This window comes from Gopherus evgoodei, chromosome 3, assembly GCF_007399415.2.
Source record: "Gopherus evgoodei ecotype Sinaloan lineage chromosome 3, rGopEvg1_v1.p, whole genome shotgun sequence".
Taxonomy (NCBI): domain Eukaryota; kingdom Metazoa; phylum Chordata; order Testudines; family Testudinidae; genus Gopherus; species Gopherus evgoodei.
The window spans coordinates 224,022,435-224,043,645 of NC_044324.1; the positions used below are offsets into that span (position 1 = coordinate 224,022,435).

The 21,211-nt window shown below is 46.1% G+C and overlaps 1 protein-coding gene across 1 annotated transcript; it reads left to right on the forward strand.

The window, feature by feature from the left end:
* Positions 1-5,483: 5,483 nt before the first annotated feature.
* On the forward strand, positions 5,484-20,200 carry EIF4A3 (eukaryotic translation initiation factor 4A3). The gene is made up of 12 exons (XM_030558266.1): positions 5,484-5,683; positions 6,181-6,253; positions 9,136-9,202; positions 10,915-10,977; positions 12,072-12,204; positions 13,396-13,476; positions 13,876-14,017; positions 15,433-15,571; positions 17,190-17,305; positions 18,400-18,507; positions 18,589-18,716; positions 19,030-20,200. Exons 1-12 carry the CDS (start codon positions 5,521-5,523, stop codon positions 19,044-19,046), a joined length of 1,230 nt encoding a protein of 409 aa, XP_030414126.1. The 5' UTR covers positions 5,484-5,520; the 3' UTR covers positions 19,047-20,200.
* Positions 20,201-21,211: the final 1,011 nt, after the last annotated feature.

Consider the following 21,211-nt stretch of genomic DNA (forward strand, 5'->3'; position numbering starts at 1 on the left):
CACAGTGCATAGTCAATGTGTGAAACTCATTGCCAAGGGATGTTGTGAAGGCCAGAACTATAACTGGATTCAAAAAATAATCTAGGGTATGTCTACATCTACAGTTTTGCAGCGCTGGTTGTTACAGCTGTATTAGTACAGCTGTATAGGGCCAGTGATGCAGAGTGGCCACACTTACAGCAACCAGCGCTGCAAGTGATGTTAGATGTGGCCACACTGCAGCGCTGTTGCACACCGCGGGGAAGGAGACCTGCTTGGAGGGGGGGTCGGGGAACGCCAGAGCACACCGCGGGGCTGGATACCTGCTTGGAGGGGAGTTCGGGGAACGCCAGAGCACACCGCGGGGCTGGATACCTGCTTGGAGGGGGGGTCGGGGAACGCCAGAGCACACCGCGGGGAAGGAGACCTGTTTGGAGGGGGGGTCGGGGAATGCCAGAGCACACCGCGGGGAAGGAGACCTGCTTGGAGGGGGGGTCGGAGAACGCCAGAGCAAACCGCGGGGAAGGAGACCTGCTTGAAGGGGGGGTCGGGGAACGCCAGAGCACACCGTGGGGAAGGAGACCTGCTTGGAGGGGGGGTCGGGGAACGCCAGAGCACACCGCGGGGAAGGAGACCTGCTTGGAGGGGGGGTCGGGAAACGCCAGAGCACACCGCGGGGAAGGAGACCTGCTTGGAGGGGGGGTCGGGGAACGCCAGAGCACACCGCGGGGAAGGAGATCTGTTTGGAGGGGGGGCCGGGGAACGGCAGAGCACACCGCTGGGAAGGAGACCTGCTTGGAGGGGGGGTCGGGGAACGCCAGAGCACACCGCGGGGAAGGAGACCTGCTTGGAGGGGGGGTCGGGGAACGCCAGAGCACACCGCGGGGAAGGAGATCTGCTTGGAGGGGTGGTCGGGGAACGCCAGAGCACACCGCGGGGAAGGAGATCTGTTTGGAGGGGGGGCCGGGGAACGCCAGAGCACACCGCGGGGAAGGAGACCTGCTTGGAGGGGGGGTCGGGGAACGCCAGAGCACACCGCGGGGAAGGAGACCTGCTTGGAGGGGGGGTCGGGGAACGCCAGAGCACACCGCGGGGAAGGAGACCTGCTTGGAGGGGGGGTCGGGGAACGCCAGAGCACACCGCGGGGAAGGAGACCTGCTTGGAGGGGGGGTTGGGGAACGCCAGAGCACACCGCGGGGAAGGAGACCTGCTTGGAGGGGGGGTTGGGGAACGCCAGAGCACACCGCGGGGAAGGAGACCTGCTTGGAGGGGGGGTCGGGGAACGCCAGAGCACACCGCGGGGAAGAAGACCTGCTTGGAGGGCAGTGGAGTTTGCTTAATTACCAGAGAGGCTTCCTCAGGTATGCTGGGATACCTGCTTATTCCACGGAGGTCAACAAAAACGCTGGTGAGTGTCTGTCAATAACCTTAGTCCCAGATTTGGACCTTAGCGTCCAAAATATGGGGGTTAGCATGAAAATCTCCAAGCTTAGTCACCAGCTTGGACCTGGTACTTGCTGCCACCACCCAAAAAATTAGAGTGTTTTGGGGCACTCTGGTCCCCCTGAAAAACCTTCCCTGGGGACCCCAAGACCCAAATCCCTGGAGTCTCACAACAAAGGGAAATAATCCTTTCCCTTCCCCCCCCCCAGGTGCTCCTGGAGAGATACACAGACACAAGCTCTGTGAATCCAAACAGAGGGACTCCCCCTCTCCGTTCCCGGTCCTGGAAACAAAAAGGACTTTCCTATTCCCCCAGAGGGAATGCAAAATCAGGCTAGCCAATTCAACACACACCAATCTCCCCTGATTTCTTCCTCCCACCAATTCCCTGGTGAGTACAGACTCAATTTCCCTGAAGTAAAGAAAAACTCCAACAGGTCTTAAAAGAAAGCTTTATATAAAAAAGAAAGAAAAAATACAAATGGTCTCTCTGTATTAAGATGATACAATACAGGGTCAATTGCTTAAAAGAAATATGAATAAACAGCCTTATTCAAAGAGAATACAAATCAAAGCACTCCAGCACTTATATTCATGCAAATACCAAAGAAAAGAAACCATATAACTTACTATCTGATCTCTTTGTCCTTACACTTAGAAACAAAAGATTAGAAAACAGAACTACTTCTCCAAAGCTCAGAGAAAGCAGGCAGCCAGAAAACAAAGACCCCAGACACACAATTCCCTCCACCCAAAGTTGAAAAAATCCGGTTTCCTGATTGGTCCTCTGGTCAGGTGCTCCAGGTGAAAGAGACATTAACCCTTAGCTATCTGTTTATGACAGTGTCTACACCTGATGACCAGCGCTGGATCCTCTACACCCGAGGCACGACCGGGTGTACGGCCAGCGCTGCAAACAGGGAGTTGCAGCGCTGGTAATGCCCTGCAGGTGTGTACACATCCTAAGTTGCAGCGCTGTAACCCCCTCACCAGCGCTGCAACTTTGTAGTGTAGACAAGGCCCTAGATAAGTTCCTGGAGGATAGTTGTACTGATGGCTATTAGCCAAGATAGTCAGGAATGAGACTCCATGCTCTGTATAAGCCTCTGACTGCCAGATGCTGGGAGAGGATGACAGAGGATAGATCACTGGATAATTGCCCTGTTCTATTCATTCCCTCTGAAGTATCTGGCATTGGCTTAGGATTGCCAATTTTGGTTGGACGTATTCATGGAGGTTTCAGTAAATGACAATCTTTAATTGAGGATTTATCTTTAATTCCTGGAACTCCAGTACAATCCTGGAGAGTTGGCAATCAGGTAAGACAGGATACTGGACGAGATGACCACTGGTCTGACCCGGTATGGCTGCTCTTATGTTCATATCAGTACAATGGGGTGATGATCATTTCTACCCACCTACCCCAACAGGATCTGAGCAGTCCTTTTGACTATAGAATTGCTAGGTATGGTTGTGTTCTTTTCTGTGAATCACTAGAACTCTGAGCCTGAAAATATTTAGGCTGGTAAATCAGTCCATGCATAAGTTAGTCCTACTGAGTTCAAATGCTGATTTGTATTTGCAGGATCAAGGCCTAAGTAATTCTTCCAATTATCTGAACCTCTTGTTATTCATATTTGGATGCCCCATAAATTCTGAGCAAATCAGCTCTGACTGTATAACTGTACCCATTGTGCAGATGGCATGCAGTAGGGAAATCAGATGTGTCACCTATCAGGAAAAAGAGAAAGACCTTGTCTGCACTACAGGTTACTTCAGTATAACTTATGCTACTCAGGGGTGTAGGCACTGGTGTAGACAGCACTATGTCAGTGGAAGAGCTTCTTCTCATGACATAGCTACCACCTCTCGCAGAGAGAGGAGTTATTAAGCTGATGGGAGAGACCGTTGGCTTAGAGCAGCTTCATGACAAGCAGCAAAGAATCCTGTGACACCTTATAGACTAAGAGACGTTTTGGAGCATGAGCTTTCGTGGGTGAATACCCACTTCGTCAGATGCATGTAGTGGAAATTTTCAGGGGCAGGTATATATATGCAGGCAAGCTAGAGATAATGAGGTAGTTCAATCAGGGAGGATGAAGCCCTGTTCTAGCAGTTGAGGTGTGAAAACCAAGGGAGGAAACTGGTTTTGTAATTGGCAAGCTATTCACAGTCTTTGTTTAATCCTGAGCTGATGGTGTCAAATTTGCAGATGAACTGAAGCTCAGCAGTTTCTCTTTGAAGTCTGGTCCTGAAGTTTTTTTGCTGCAGGATGGCCACCTTAAGGTCTGCTGTAGTGTGGCCAGGGAGGTTGAAGTGTTCTCCTACAGGTTTTTGTATATTGTCATTCCTAATATCTGATTTGTGTCCGTTTATCCTTTTCCATAGCGACTGTCCAGTTTGGCCGATGTACATAGCAGAGGGGCATTGCTGGCATATATTACATTGGTGGACGAGCAGGTGAATGAACCAGTGATGGTGTGGCTGATCTGGTTAGGTCCTGTGATGGTGTCGCTGGTGTAGATATGTGGGCAGAGTTGGCATCGAGGTTTGTTGCATGGATTGGTTCCTGAGCTAGAGTTACTATGGTGCGGTGTGCAGTTACTGGTGAGAATATGTTTCAGGTTGGCAGGTTGTCTGTGGATGAGGACTGGCCTGCCACCCAAGGCCTGTGAAAGTGTGGGATCATTGTCCAGGATGGGTTGTAGATCCCTGATGATGCGTTGGAGAGGTTTTAGCTGGGGACTGTATGTGATGGCCAGTGGAGTCCTGTTGGTTTCTTTCTTGGGTTTGTCTTGCAGTAGGAGGCTTCTGGGTACACGTCTGGCTCTGTTGATCTGTGTCCTTATTTCCTCATGCGGGTATTGTAGTTTTGAGAACGCTTGGTGGAGATTTTGTAGGTGTTGGTCTCTGTCTGAGGGGTTAGAGCAGATGCGGTTGTACCTCAGTGCTTGGCTGTAGACAATAGATCGTGTGATGTGCCCAAGATGGAAGCTGGAGGCATGAAGGTAGGCAAAGCGGTCGGTAGGTTTCCAGTATAGGGTAGTGGTAATGTGACCATCACTTATTTGCACCGTGGTGTCTAGGAAGTGGACCTCCCGTGTAGATTGGTCCAGGCTGAGGTTGATGATGGTGGGGTGGAAGCTGTTGAAATCGTGGTGGAATTTTTCCAGAGTCTCCTTCCCATGGGTCCAGATGATGAAGATGTCATCAATGTAGCGTAGATAGAGAAGGGGTGTGAGTGGACGAGAGCTGAGGAAGCGTTGTTCCAGGTCAGCCATGAAGATATTGGCATATTGTGGGGCCATGCGAGTGCCCATAGCAGTGCCACTGATCTGGAGATATATATTGTCATCAAATTTGAAATAGTTGTGTGTGAGGATAAAGCATGACAAGCATTACAGTTAGAAATAGCAGCCTGTACCCCACAAGAGGCACTGTACAGCAGTGCCTGCTGCTGTGCTAGCCCTAGAGCCCCCCACAGGTGCACCAGTGAGAGAGGGAGGGAGGGTGGTCAGGGTTCCTTGCACCCAGGACACATGCCTGAGGCAACCTTAGGAGATCAGCGAGCCTAGTTATGGGCATGCATGCTGTGAGTGGGGAGTTGCAGAGGAATGCACAGGGCCCTGCACTGCACATCTGCAACAGGGGAGCCTCAGCCCCCAGAGCTAGAGTGACCAGATGTCCTGATTTTATAGGGACAGTCCCGCTTTTTAGGTCTTTTTCTTATATAGGCTCCTATTACCCCCAACTCCCATTCTGATTTTTCACACTTGCTGTCTGGTCACCCTGCCCAGGGCAGGGGACAGAGCCAGCTCCATGGGGTCCAGGGGGTGCAGCCCTAGCAGCAGAGTGGGGGAGGGGAAGGGCAGCCCTAGCAGCAGGGAGTGGGAGGACACGGCCCTGTGACGTAAGGGAAGGGCAGCCCCAGGGGCTGGGGAGGGGAAAGCACCAGTTCCGCAGCGAGCCGCCTGCTCCCCTGTCAGGTGGGGAGGGAGCACGCGCTAGGCGTTACGCGCTGACCTCACGCGCCGCGCAGGCGCATTGCGGGGCGCGTGGCGCGGCCGGAGTCCGGGAGCGGAGCGGAGCGGAGCGGCCATGTCGGGCGCGGGGGGCGCGGCGGGCTCGGCCCGCAAGCGGCTGCTGAAGGAGGAGGACATGACCAAGGTGGAGTTCGAGACCAGCGAGGAGGTGGACGTGACCCCCACCTTCGACACCATGGGGCTGCGCGAGGACCTGCTGCGCGGCATCTACGCCTACGGTGCGGGGCCGGGCCGGGGGGCCGGGGGCCGGGCTGGGGGGCCGGGGGCCGGGCCGGGCCGGGCCGGGCGCGGGGCCTCCCTCCCTCCCTCGCTCGCCCGCCCGCCTCCGCTGGGTCTGCGCGGAGCCACGGCACGGAACGGGGCCTATCGTGGGCGCCGGGAGCGTGTCCGAGGCTCGGCGCGGAAGTTGCCCCGGCGAGAGCCGCTGTAGCTCAGCCAGGGCGCACTCGTGTGCGGGCGGTTGTGGCCGTGGCAGGGCTCAGCCTGCTGCGGTTACAGGGGCCAGCCAACCTGAGACGTGTCTACACACAGGTGCAGGTACACTGCTTTAACAGTGCCGCTTTAACAGCCACTTCGTGTGTCGACCGCTCGCCTTTCCAAATCTCCTGCTTACGCTTCGCTCGGGGCTTTGATTTTTGAAATATTTACAACGCTACTTTGATACCTACAGGGGAAGACTTTTTAAAAGCTCTTTCTGTTTAAAACAACGTTCTAGGTTTTGAGAAACCATCAGCTATTCAGCAGAGAGCGATCAAGCAGATTATCAAAGGAAGAGATGTGATTGCACAGTAAGTGGAATTCTACACTGAAGGAAGAGGATGGAGACGCTTTATTTTTTAAAAGATTGGGAAGATGAGCTAAGTTGCTAACAAGGTCCTCTTAGTTTTTTAAAATACTGGTATTAAACCTTAAACGTTTTAAGAATGAGATCACCAACAGCTTGTTTTTGGTTGTGATTGCATGAAAGAAAATTCACCATCTACCACCTTAAAAAAATGCTATAGGGAAGCAGAGTTCAGAAATAACATTAGTCTAGATGTGATCACAGATGAAATGTCCTGCTCCTCTGCCCATAATAGTTCACTGCTTCTAATGTTATTACCATTCTCTTAAAAGGAAAGCAGTGTAAGAGATGCATGTGCTATAGCCTTGTGTGCTTGTCCATATATTGGCTGCTGATGTTTGTTGAAAATACAAGTGTTGGGGAAAATGAGGGTTGGATTCTGCCAGTGGATTTGCCCTGCTGTACCAGTATGTGCACTGATGCGTTTTCAGGATCTAGCCCTTATTTTGACTGTGTGGTTTTCTGCAGACTACATTTTTTTTAGATGTTAATGTGGGTGCGCAAACTACCTGTACTTTTTTTAACTGTCTTTATATAGAGTAATATTTTAAGATTACACACTGAATGTATAAACTACATAATTAACATTTTGCTCATGGTTTATGTCAGGCTGCATTAGGATGGTAACTGGAATTTAATATCACAACAGCATATAAAATCTATTTTTATTAATCAAATACACCCTAAGTATATGATATTGTGCCATATTTATAAAGCTTTACCTCAAATGTTAGTTTCCGTCTCCTCCGATTCTCTCTCTATATAGAAGAGCGATTTTTAACTCAATCTTTGCTAGAGGCTCCCAGATTCAGCATTTTTATTTAAACGTTTAAAAGATTATAGTAAGCTTAGGCCTTAACATTTTATATTCAGATTTTAAATTTTTAAAATCTTAATAATTTAAACAACATTTTAAAATAGATTTTTTAATTTTTATTTACACTGCTGAAACTTTTAGTCTAATGTAGAATATATTAAAGCACAAATCTGGTAAATGTTTATGCATTCATTTAAGTGTGTATGCAAAAGTTTGCAGGACTGGGCATATGTAACACATCTAGCCCTGTCTACCATGGGAAATTGTGTACATTTGTTTACACTGAGGAACTTTGTTTGAAGTCTTAGGAAGTTTACTGGTTTTAAAGTCTGATGGAATGTTTTTGTAGATGAAACCTTGGTTTCACCTAATATGCCAGTGCTAGCCCCTATTGACTGTCACAGTGCCATCTCATAACCAATCTCAAGACTCAAGTTCTTGCCTATAGTAGGGTCCTGTCAAAGCTATGGAAGTGACCCACAGTTGATGAGGAGGGTCAGCCAGAGAGCCTATCGAGGCTGCCCCTAACCAGGGTTGACAACAGCTTGGGAGCTCATGCAGAAAAAGCTATGCTATTTGCTACACCCATTACAAAAAGCATGCTACAGTTCTTTGTGTTGTGTGGTTTGATGTCATGTAGACAAGCTCCCAAGCTGTGTTCAGCTGTACCTGAGTAGTAGTCTAGCTGGGCCTTCTGGTAGACCCCCTCCACCCTTTTGTCAGCCATGTCTATCTAGTGGCTTAAAGTTGACACTACAAAAGGAGAAAAAATTGTGCTTGTGCCTAATGTTTGTTGCTTTGCAAGTAGGGAGTATTAAAGGGTTTTACAAAATCAGCTTGGTTTTTTTAATTTAGAAATTTGGGATTTTTCTGCTGTAAAAGACTTAGTTTCCTAGTGTAGACAGGGCTATCTGAAAATCTTCCACTGTTGCTTTCAGTGATTCTTCCATGGAGTAAGCAACAGTAGAAGCCCTGGGATTCGCTTTCAGTGTTTAAAAACTACTGTCATAACCCTGTTCAGAGCAGACTGAATCAATGTGTTAAAACAGTGGTAGTTTCCCAGCATTGCTAATACCAGTGGACCTGAACCATTAACCAATGGTGGGAAACTTCTCTCTCTCAATTAGTGCCTGGGATAGCTAGAACTAGGGAAATGGCGACATTTCAAGTGTGGAAGATGGAAGTGGAGCAGTGTAGAGAGATTTTTAGTCATGGGTTAACACCTGTAACACCTGTTTAACTTCAGTGACTAACATTTTGAATACAGGGATTAGGTTAAGATCTAGCACTACACCTTTAGGCTATGTCTATGCTACAGTCTGTCGGCATAACTTACGTCGCTCAGGGGTGTGAATAAGCCACTCTGAGCGACAGTTACACCAGCATAAGCATTTGTGTGCCCAGTGTGACATCGGTGAGAGAGCTTTTCCCACCAACATAGCTTCTGCCATTCATAGAGGCAGTTTTATTAGGCAGTTGGAGAGGTCTCTCCCGCCGACATAGAGCGTCTTCACCAGACACGCTGCAGAGCGATGCATGTAGATATGCCCTCAGTTGAAATGTGAGCTCCTAGTAAACATGCTCTAAGACTCTCAGGAAAGTCTTCTAGCAAAGCCAGAGAGGCAGATTTGATATTCTTGGAGAGATCTATGGTAAAATACAAGTAGAAACACCTTTACCAACCCCTTTCCCTGCCCCTTTATGACCTGTTTTGCAAAGAAGCAAAATCACTTCCAGTCCTCATCACAGGCTAATAGTCCCTTAGTTTAGAGAATTGGGGGTTCCAGAGCTGGGGATTTACTAGTGTCAAATGTTTTTTTAATTGTGCAAATGACAACCATGTTAGCTAAAATTTTGTAAGATACATTGTTGAAAATTAACATTGTCCATTAATTGTAATATTGACTATTAAAGGATTAGCAGAAAAGTTAGCTTTTGTTTGGGGAAAATGTTAAAATTAGCTGTGTGTGTTCTTCAGAAATAGGTTCTTAAATGCTTTATTTTTCCAGGTCACAATCTGGAACAGGCAAAACAGCAACATTTTGCATCTCTGTTCTACAGTGTTTGGATATTCAGGTAACTTTCAGCGCTTAAATATACTGCATTTTACAATCTTAAAATGAAACTTTTGAAATAGAGATTTAATAATTTGTATGCATTCATTGTTAAGACTACAACTGGATGAGTGAAGCTTTAAACTGAAATCTTCTAACCATAGGCAATGGAATTTGTCAAATTTAATTTAATCAGATTTTGCCTAAAATCCCCTTCTGCAGGAATTTTTAACTCTTCAGCTCTGCGGGGCTGTAATTCTATTTTTAATAAGTGTCACTGGAAGACAGACATGGCCATTTTCTTTTCACCTTTCCCATGCAAGCAACCCATGAGTTCATTGGATCCACTCATGGGACTTAAAGAACCTCCATAGGCCACAATTCTCTAAGGGAAAAATGCTGAAATTTCATCACAATAAAGCTGATTTTTATCAGCCCCGTCCTCTCCAAATGCTCACATCTACATTCTATAAATCCTGAAGTAAACTATCAGGCAGTTATAAAGAGATCAATAGTCCATTTACAGTCTGACTTCACTTGAGTCTGATTCTTCCTCTCGCAGCTCCCTGCAGTCTAGTAACTTTAAAATAAATTCACATTTTCCAAATGCTAAACTTAGTTCTCAGGGATGTTTCCTTAAAATTTTCAGTGTTCCCAGTGGGAGAGATGTAAATTGTAATCTTTGATTTTTGACTAGTAAAATTATACCTGAGGAATCATCTGGTAAATTGTTTTCATCTTTCATGAGAAGTCCACTCACTGCTAGTGGAGCCTCCTCCTGGTTATGTTGGGGATTAGCTCTACCAAGTGCTGTGTCCTCCTGTGAAAGTCTCTCTCCCATTGTCCTCTTGCACCAGGAACCACAGCCTCCTCTCTGCAACTTAGCCCTTCAGCCAGTTCACTATCTTTGTTTCCCTCTTCTGGGGTAGCAAAGTCTCTCTTGGCACATGGGCTCAGGTAGTCTTTCCACTCACTGGCCAGCCTCTGCCACTTCCTCAACAGCTGGTAAGGGAGCCTGGGGATGGCCCTCTCATCAGCAATGAAGTCTATACCTTGCTGCTTCCCCCCCCCCTCCAGCCTTGTCCTACCTTCCTGGCCTCCCCTCTCTGGGTTTGCTAGCCTCCCAACTCCCTCCCTGCAGGGAGGAACTGTGAACTATCCAACTCCAAGCTTGCCAACACGCCTCCCTCTTCCTAGGGAGTGACTGCAGCCTTTCCCTGCAGCCCCTCTGTCAGCTTTCTGGCTTATATAGGCCCTGCTGGTTCCTGAACAGGTGAGCTGCTTCTTATTAAGGCTTCTCTCTGTCTTAATTCCCCCCCATCTTGCAACCCCTAATAGGTTAATAGGCCCCTCTGGCCTCCCTTTCAGGGCATGTGTGGGGAGGACACACCATCATATTCATGTGCAAGCAAAGAACAAATACATTCATAATTAGTAGTTTCCAGAAAGTAGGACTTAGTGTCTGGTTGTAGCTAACATAGTGAAACACAAGTCAGTGGAGTGAAGCGTCCTGCTGGATGATATTGTTGAATGCGACTTACACAGGGAGGTATTCTCGTGTGTGTGGGTTTGAGCAGGAGCAACTTCTCAGATGAGTTGATTGACCCTTATGCATTTTGTACTAACATTTATGCTGAATCCTTCTTGGTGTCTGTCATTTCCAAGTCCTTCGGGACCCACTGCCCGTTATGTTTAGGTGATATTGGACTTGTTCAATTTGTCTGTTTCATTCAGGTCCGTGAAACCCAGGCATTGATTTTAGCACCAACTAGGGAGTTGGCAGTACAGATTCAAAAGGTAAGAATACTTGAAGCTGCCAAACTGAGCACATTCTTTGTGCCTGTAAACTCTTACCAATGTTTTACAGACATTAGTAAGTGCCCAGTATTACTAGAACAGTTCGTGAATTTTTAGCATTGTGTGGCTTTTCAGTGATGATTTTCCTCCATGGAAAATGAAGTGGTGGTACATATACTACTTATTGTATCTAATACTGTATTAGGTATAGTAACAAATTGATAATACTACTGGTTTACTGATATTCCACAGGAATAACTCTTAATTAGCCCAAAAGCGCACGTTTTGTTGGTTGCTGAGGTACAGTTGGCGCCCTTAATGTTAGAATCTCTGACAGTACAGTGTTGTTTCTCCTCTTATTATGCTCACATGTTGCAACAATTAACTTTTTGGCATTGCAGTGAACCTTCTATAAACATAGCTGTGATGTGTGCAGATCTCTTGGAGATGTTGTGAAGCTGAATTTATTCATCTTTTCTGTCCAGTCTGGGTGGGAGATTTGCAGGCTTAGAAGATATCCAGTGGAGTGTGTTGAAATCTTTGCCTTGATTCTATAGCTTTTTATCCTGGATTTTTGGAATGTGGCACCATAGCATTTTCTCTTTCTTCGAGCTTCAAAAAATTCCCCCAGTTTGAATCCTGTGACTGAGAAACTCATACATAGCTAGAAATGCCATAATCAGAGAAAGTGTTGCCTCATTTATACAGATTGTCATTCCTCTGTTTAAATTCAGCTGCAAATTTTCTGACACTTGTGATTTGACCTACCAACTTGTTCCTGCCCATGGTCCTGAAACTCCCTTATCAGTGCGGGAGGTTTGTGTTTGTGCTTCTATTTCTGCATACAAAGTGTCTCCAAAGATGCCTAAGACATGACAGCAGTCCTCCCTTTCACACTCTTGCATTACAGAGGAAGCACAGGACTAGCACCACAGGCTGGAGCAGGGGGCAGAAAGGTGTGTGGTTGGAAAGAGCTGCATGTAAATAGTGGAGTGCTGCAAACAGGGAGGGACCTGTCTAGGGATCTCATAGCAAATAGTTTGTGGTGCTATTGTAAACTGTCTAAATGTTTGTTCTGTGCTGACTTGACACAGGGCCTTCTTGCTCTTGGTGACTACATGAATGTGCAGTGTCATGCCTGTATTGGAGGCACAAACGTTGGTGAAGATATCCGAAAATTGGATTACGGACAGCATGTTGTTGCTGGCACACCAGGCCGTGTGTTTGGTAAGGAGGTCACTGGCTAGCAATGCCATATCTGGCTTAATACCCAAGATGCACGTAGTGGTTCAGGATAAATTTTGTATACTTCATGCTTAAGGGATTGTTCTGCTCCTGCGAATGTGAAGTGGTGTGAAAACTCCATTTAAAGGGACACTCTAACTTTTACCAACTATTAACAGTAACTTCTAAGATCACTCCAGCTGAAAGACTTGGAGACTTGAAATCATTTTGTTGTTTTTTCAGTTTGTCATGTATAGTCAATTTCACTTCTCCTGACTAATCCCTTTCCCTTGTTTGTGTGGTATTTGCACAGCAACAAGGAAGAGAATAATTTACTAGGAAAATGTTATTGCACAAGCCCAGAAATTGGTATGAGGATCAGGGGGGAGGTGTAGGAGTTGAAGCTACTCAATTGTTTTGTTTTTTAATTGACTAGATTAAAAACAATTTGAATTCTTTGTGGTTTGTAAAAAGTTCTCGGCAATATATTTCCACTCAAAACTAGCTACCAATAGTCCTCTCTTGGCTAGTCCAGTGTACCAATGTAGCTTTGTTTTCTGGTTTCTCTATAATAACTTCAATTTTTATGGCTACTGAAAGGTGCCTGGGATGACAACATTGGAGACTCCATTCCTCTTACAGTGCAGGCATGGCACGGCCAGTAGCGGTGCAGGCTTCTTGCACTGCCCTGCTAGTGTACCTCAGTGCTGACTTACACCTCCTGGGCTGAATATCCATCCTTTTCAGTCCGTGGAGACTCTGAGCCTGGCAACAAGTGTCAGTTCTGGTTGTATTTATATGTATCGGTATGTTTAGTTTGGAAAAGAGGAGACTAAGGGGGACGTGGTAGTGAACTTGAAAGGCTGCCATAAAAAAGATGAAGAAAAGCTGTTCTCTCTTGCCACAGAGGGCAGGACAAACAGCAATGGGTTCAAACTTCAGCACTGCAGGTTTAGATTAAACCTCATGAAACGCTTCCGAACTGTAAGAAGAGTAGGGCTATGGAACAGATGCCTAGGGAGGTTGTGGAAACTCCTTCACTGCAGGCTTTCAAAAGGAGGCTGGGAGGCCATCTGACCTGGATGGTTTGCGAAATGCATAGATAAGTAGAACTGTTTGATAGTGGCAGTTAAAGAGTATTGCAAGTATCTGTGTCGCTGGAAACTTTCATGATACTGAACTGGAACCTTGCAGATATGATTCGTCGTCGAAGTTTAAGGACTCGTGCTATCAAAATGTTGGTTTTGGATGAAGCTGATGAGATGCTCAATAAAGGTAAAAAATATCCTTTGCACTCCTCCCTCCACCTGATGCTCTAGTGTGCACAGCACTGGGAATCCTCTTGCCAAAGGGCATGTAATGTAGCTGGTTAGAACGTCAATAGCCCTATGGCTGTATTTGCTACACCTAACCTGATACAGTGAGATCCCTTAGTTTGATTCCAGGGGTGTGCGTTCTTCTTATCTCCATTTTCTGTGGAGTACAGTGCTTTTGGAGTGTGGGGGATAAGATAAGAGTTGACGTTGTTTGGGTGACTTTAGCTGGGAATTCATTACTTCCCAATGTTTGTCTTTAAGTGTAACCTTAATTTTGAATTCCAGAGTCAGTGTAAGAAAAGTGTTCAAAGAAAATGCAAACATTAACACTGCTGTGCTGTTTGGTTTGCTTTGGCAGGTTTTAAAGAACAGATTTATGATGTGTACAGATACCTGCCCCCAGCTACTCAGGTGGTTCTGATCAGCGCTACCTTGCCTCACGAAATCCTGGAGATGACCAATAAATTTATGACTGACCCAATCCGCATCTTGGTTAAACGGTGAGTGATGTTCCCACGAGAAAAGCAGCTCTCGAGTTCCATCAGAAGTTGGGGGCTCATCAGTCTCTGAAATTAGTCTTCCTCTGTAAGTGATGGCTTTTGAATGTGATTGCTTCAAAATCCTTCCTTGTTGGACTAGAAGGGGATTGGTTAAGGCTGTAAACTTGCTTTAAAGTGCAAAGCCCATTCAGATGTTTCTTCTAGTTAGCGGCTGTTTGCCAAGCAGCTTTCAGACCTTCTGTCCTAAAACTTGGGATAGTTTTGTTCATTTTCCAACAGCTGCCCTCTGCAGCAAACATCTCCACTTCGTAGCACTCTGCAGCTTCCCTCCAGCCTGGCTGGCAGCTCCTACTCTGCTCCCCAAACCACTTCTGATTCTTCTTCATGGCCTTCTCCCGTGCAGTTGCCCTCCTCCTAGAGATTCCTTCTTCACCCCTGCCCTGCCACCTCTTGCTCCTAATAAAGGTGACCCACAAGATATTTTGATGCCTTCTCTCACATTTTACAATGTGTGAAGTAGGTTTAAGACATGTTGCACCTTGGAAATACCTGGAAAGCTCAATCTGGGCTTCCTGGGTTTTGCTGGAAGACTTTTGAGGGAGTGGAGAGGGTCTGATATGTCTCTCAGCTTTCACATCAAACCAAAGGGGATGGGGTGTTTGGATCTTGGGACCTCTTTTGTCCCAAATACTCATTATACATTGGAGTTCTATGGGTGGCAACAAAACCAGAGTTCTAAGCAGGCTAAGTAATTAGTCTTCCCTGTGCTTAGCCATCTCTCTTGTGATGTCACAATCACATTAGATTTCAAGTCTTTCTGACAGAGCTCCTAATGTCAAAAGCAGCAGCACTGAAAACCTCACCTTTTGGGTCCTCTGTGTGTAGTGTGCGCAGGGCACAAGCTCAGTTTTGTCATGTGGGTTGCCTTTATGTCCATCCTCAAAGCACGATTCCCCAGGGACACTTCTGAACCACTAACAGTGCATGAACCATTCCTCAAATCTGCATAACTCTTCAATTGTGTGCATCACTCCACATAAGCGGGTGCATGACCCTTAGACTCCCCTGCATCACTGCTTCCTGTTGATTTAGGCCCCAATCCCACAAATTGGTCAGCACATGCAGACGCATCTAGCCCTTCACTGAGGTTCAGTACATGCACACAACTCTTTCACATGGAACAGGTTGCATTCAGAGCCTTATGGAACTTCCAGGCAGGGTCTCCCTCTCTATCTGCTTTGTAAAGCACCATATTCATGTAGGACCTTGTATAAATAAAATATCACCAATTCACAGGGTACGTGACAATAGTATCAACTCTGTTCAGTGTGGCTGGTGGGTTGAATGTATTGGCTTACAGACTGCCCTGAAATGTTTGCCCATTAAAAGACACAATGGCTCTTTTCTGTGTGCAGTGATGAATTGACTCTGGAAGGAATCAAACAGTTTTTTGTGGCCGTGGAAAGGGAAGAATGGAAGTTTGATACGCTGTGCGATCTGTACGACACACTCACTATCACGCAGGCTGTCATCTTCTGTAACACCAAGAGGAAGGTATGGCAGCAACATATAAGTGTTCCTGTTTGTCTATAATGGTAGCTGTGGTGTTTCCCTGGCCTACCAGTTATCAGTATCTAATAATGGGAGACTGAAGACGAGAGGCCAACGGTTAGCCTGGGAACTGCTAATCTCCGTAGTTTCTCTTGCTTTAAACTGCAGCCTCCTGCTCATGGCAATTGGCATATCCACTCAAGGCGTTTTGTTATTAAAAGCCAAAGAAAATTCCACTCAAATGTTAGGATCCCTCTTCTAACTACCACTTTCCAGGTGGTCTCTAGTAGAACTAGAGAATCTGCTGAGGGATCTGGAGAATTTTCTACCACTAGCCATTTTTTAACTCAAGACTGGACTAGAGCCAATCTTAAGAAACATCCAAAGAGGAATTATTGTGGGGATGGTCTGTGGCCTGTGCTATGCAAGTCAGACTAGATGATCACAGTGGTCTCTCACCTCCCAGACCTGCTGGCCCTTGGTTACACTGATTGAGCCTCCTGGCTGAGGCATGTTGGGTGGGATGAGCCCTGGCTAGTGAAAGCTGCTGAAAAGAGGAAGAACATTGTCCTCCCTCCAGCCTGGCCTGGAAAGTGTTGTCGAATTTACCTGCAGAAGCCCAGGGAATTGTAAATCATGGTGCTGTTGAACTGCCTAGCAGGTCTTTTAACTAACCAACGTGAACTGTGACTTGATGTTGACTAAAGCAGCATGTAATGGGCAGTGGAACCAATTGGCAAAGAGAAATTGTGCCCTGATTTGAGACTATTTAGCTAGGAGTTTTTGAAACTAGAACCAGATGGCACTGGGTGCCTGTTCGAGACATGCTAACCTGGCACTGGGTCTCTTGTTGGTTAGGCTGAAATCAAGCTAGTCCATAGCCAGTTATGTGCTGTCCTGTCGCCATCTTGTCCATGAAGAGAATTGCGATCAAAGGTCGAGTTGCTCTTTTAGAGCAGTAAAATTGACTAGCAAGTAGAGGTCCAAAGTCCCCTTAAGACTATGGAAACAAAACCGCACCACAGGAGGAAATTCGACTCCCTGTCGAGGGGACCGAGAGACGAATACAGCTTTTCCCATCAAACAGGCAAGACCACTGCTAGGTCTGCATGCCCCTCCCTGGCGTCTAGGGACAGCTTGAGTTGTCACTCACAGATGTTTAGGAATAGTGGAGCTTGCTCTTTCTAGAACAGCTCTCTCTCCCTGGATGGTTTTACTGCCCAGGCAAGTATATTGAAGAGGCCCAGCTGTCTCCATGTGGAGTTAGTCCTGGTTGTTGCTTCTTAGCTAGTAGTGAGTCTTGCAGGTGTTAGTTCAAATCAGTGATCCAGTGTTGCTAGGATAGAATTCACTGAACCTTGCATTGGGTCCGTGCTCCATAAATAATGGAAATGCTTGATGTTCCACAGGCAGGATGCTGACTGCATTTGCCTCCTGAAAGTCTAATCTTCAGAAGCAGTTGTGGAGATGTCTTGTGGCTCTCTCTAACCTCTGCACTTCTTCATGAAAGCTCCATAAGAGCGTGCTTCTTCAATCATGACTAGAAAACTATTATTTCAGGAGCAAACAGCGTGATAGTACATGTACAGAACTAACCCTGGCTACCTCTTTGTGCGTGCAGGTTGACTGGCTAACGGAGAAGATGAGAGAAGCCAACTTCACCGTGTCATCAATGCATGGTGATATGCCACAGAAGGAGAGAGAATCCATCATGAAAGAGTTCAGATCCGGGGCAAGGCAAGTGACTTAATACTCTTCTGTGTATGGTGTTACAGCATGAGACCAGGATTCCCTCCCCAATGTCCTATGGGAGGGTGGCTGAACTATGTCTTCAATATCTATCCCTCTGCATCTCTGTCCTGAAAGCCCCTTCACCTTTTCATCCTCATTTCTGGTGATTCTAGAATAAGCTATAAGATGAAAATATTAGAGTTCTGAGATCACTGGACTGCCCTTCCATAGCTCCTCAGGGTGGGGGACCTCTGCGTAGGCTGGCTGGAGAACTGCTGGGTTAGAAGTAGAATGAGCCCATGGTATTTAGTAAGAGTATCTGGGAGCTGGAGAAAGCTGCAGAGACTGAGCTTCATTTCTCAGCATGTGGAAGGAGTTGCCTCTGACTGTGCCATACCAGGCAGCTGCTGTTGAATGAGATACTTTGTACTGGAGGTTTTCAGCTCCCTTCTTCCCCTGACCCTCCCTAAAAGCTCTAGTTTCTTGTGTATTCTCCCTGGAGGAAGCCAATAGTTGGGTCCCCCTGTGGAGACCTAGAAGGAGCCTCCTGCTGAAGCAGCAGAACATGAAATGACTCATTCCATCTGCTAAATATCAAAATGAGCTGCTTACCAGCTGTCCTGTCAGCAAGGGGATGGCATGAGCAATTTGATTACAGTAGAACCCATTTGATGAAGTAATAGGGGATCAAGGAGTTTATACAATTGAATACCTCAGCTGTAGTATCTCCAATGTGGAAGTTGCAACAGGTGCACTGCATTGCTTTGCAGGACAGGAAATCCATTTGCAGTGCATTGAAAGCATTTAGTATAAAGGGATGTCAGCTTATGCATAACAAATGCGATGTTGATGAAGGAATGTGTATTTTGTCAGGAAAATGATTGTATAATGGGTTAGTCATGAGATTCATGTTGGTAAAATTGGAGTTTGACTGTAGCTGTTTGAAAGTTTTCTTAGCAGCTTTAGGAAACTAGTTAACAAGTGACACTTGGCCTGTCAGTGCACTGCAGGAAGGTGGTGGTTAATGTCTCCCTAACTCATTTCACAACACCCTTCCAGTGAGATTGGAGTGCAATAACTCTGCTCTTCTCTCTTGGCAGCCGTGTGCTTATTTCTACAGATGTTTGGGCCAGGGGCTTGGACGTTCCTCAGGTGTCCCTGATCATTAACTACGACTTGCCCAACAACAGAGAACTGTATATACACAGGTACAGGAATGGCTACTTTTATTAAGTCTTATTCAGCTATGACTACCGAGTCAACTAATGCTGGATCCTTTCCTTCAACAGAATTGGTAGATCAGGTCGGTATGGCCGAAAAGGTGTTGCCATCAACTTTGTAAAGAATGATGACATCCGTATCCTGCGTGATATTGAACAGTACTACTCTACCCAGATTGATGAGATGCCCATGAATGGTGAGTGTAGGGTGCAGCCAAATATGACTCTTCCTAGCTCAGCTGGGCAGAATGGCAGCTGGTCCCTAACCTAGTTGTTGTGTATCACTATGTAAAATGTTATTTCAACAGAATCAAATAGGGAAACTTAAAATACTGCTTTATTGTACTGAAGTTTTTGGCCATTTGTAAACTCAAATCCTGGGGGATTGAGAGGTATTTGTATTCCAGTGAAGAGGCTGAAGCAGTTGTGTGCATTAGCTGTAGTACTGCTGCTACAGTGTGCTGCATTTTTAGCATAGGCTTAACTTATGTTCTCTCTCTTTCAATTCAGTTGCTGATCTTATTTAAAGAAGCAAGACCTGCTGAAGGCCAGTAGAAGGGGAAGGGGAGAGCTCCATTTTAGACTTTACAAGGAGTCAGTCGTATGTGCTATTTTTATTTAACCGTGACATTTGTGATGTCCCTTAGAGGAACACTGCCCCTTGCTTGATGTAATCTGCAAATTAGGATGTGTAAATAATGTGTCCACGGCCATTCTACCTTTTTTCAATTAAAATTTTACCACAAACTCTCTCTCTGCTCACTTTAACTCTAAGATGGTAACTAGCAAAACTAGGTCCAAAGAGGTGTCTTACCGTTGGATGCAGTGTTATGAAATGGCAATAGACATCAAATGTACTTAAGCCCCTCAAAAACATAACATGCAAACCTCCCACTCACATTTATTGCAGTTGAAACATTCCTGTAAGTGCCCTGTTGGTTTGGGTAAGGAAAGGAAGTCAGCATGAGTCTGAACTCTTCCACTCTTGGGAAGCAGGTCGTACTAGTTAGTAAGATAAGTTCATGGTGGCTCAGTGCATAAGCTGTTTGCTTTTATACCAGACCCAGTGTGGGGACTCCCCTGTCTCAGTGAGGTTAGGGTTATCCGAAGTGGCATTTCACCCTGGCTGTGTGGGAGTTAAAGATTTTTAATAGCATAGGGGGTTAGGTGAATGTCTTGCTGTCCCCAACCACTGGGTTCTCTTGCAGTGTTTACTCTGACAGACCTTATTCATGGGGTTGTTGAAAGCAGCAGGGTAGAGCACAAGAACAGGAGCTGATCAGCACTTAATCTGACATTTGCTGAAGCCTCTGCAAACCTGTAAGTGCCTGATTTATTCTTTGAATATACTTTTTAAAAAAGACAGTCACAGAAACCTAATTGGGTAGAGTGAAGGTTGGTTCTATCAGTAACAAAGTAAAGGCCAAGAATGTTGGATTACAGTAGCTACAGAGGGCTCTAGTTCTTTTGCTGCACAGTTCCTCTTCATTCAGCTGAAAAGAAAGGTCTCTGATAATTTTCAGGAGCTCCCATCTTCTAACAAACATGGATGGGGCTGAAACTTGGCCACTAATCATCCCCAGTCTTGGTAGGAGTTGCAGAACTGGCAGCCCCACCCATCACAAGATGGCTGGTGCCTACTGAATGAGGCAAGAGTCCCTCAAGAAAGATGGACACATTTTTAAAAAAAACCAACCCTCCTTCACTTAGTGAGGGGAGCAACTGGTGAGCAGGTCAAAAAGGTACTAATGACATCTCAGTGTACTGGCCAAACCTAACCACCAGCTGCTCCCAAGGGCTGTAAACAGTTTCCATAGGAGATGGGCCCTTCCTGTTCAGTGTACTGCACTTAGTCACTACAGTGAGCTGATCTTAGTTCTAGCAGCTGAAAGAATGAAATCTGGCTCCAGTGTCAGGTTTTGGATTTCAGCTTCAAGTCTCTCTTGGTCCTCAAAACATGCTAAAAATAAGAGTCAGGGAGGTCTTCAGTTGTAACATGCCAGTGGTGTCAGCTATTGGACAGTCACTTTACCTGTGTCTTTGTTTCCCCAGCTGTAAAATGAGTAATACTTACCCCCTACTTCACAGGGGTGCTGTGATGATTAGTGAGTAAACAGCTGGACAGTCTTTTAGAAAATAAAGTTCTGGAAAATGCTTAGTACTGTACCCTAGGGGGACACTATCCTCAGCTCATCTAGGTTCTTAGAGGGTATATGAGCCTTGCTGGTGGAGCTGAGGCAGAAGGAGGGGCTCTGACTACTGGTTCTACACTGCAGTCCTCCATAGCACAGTCTAGCTCCACAGCAGCAGTCAGTCCTGGCCTTAGAGAGAAGATAGGCAACTGTGCTGTTTAAACCTTTCAGAAAGGAATCGGTTTCAGCTTAGGAGCTTTACAGCAGGACAACATACTTTGCCCTCAGCAGGCTGTTTATAGAAGCATGGGAAGGTTTACTCCTTGGCCAGCTGGGTAAATCTATATCATCATCTGAGAGAGTTTAAAACTACCAGAAAAATCCCAGGTAGGGATTCCCTTGCTTTGCTCCGAACTTAGAATAGAGGAAGAGGCATAGCTTGATTATGCAGACATCAGAGAAATAGGTATAGTTTAACACTTGTGACTCTCAGCTGGGGTGGGGAGTGGTGTGGTCTGGATTCTAATTTAAAAGTGTCAGTGACAAATAGTGCAAACACT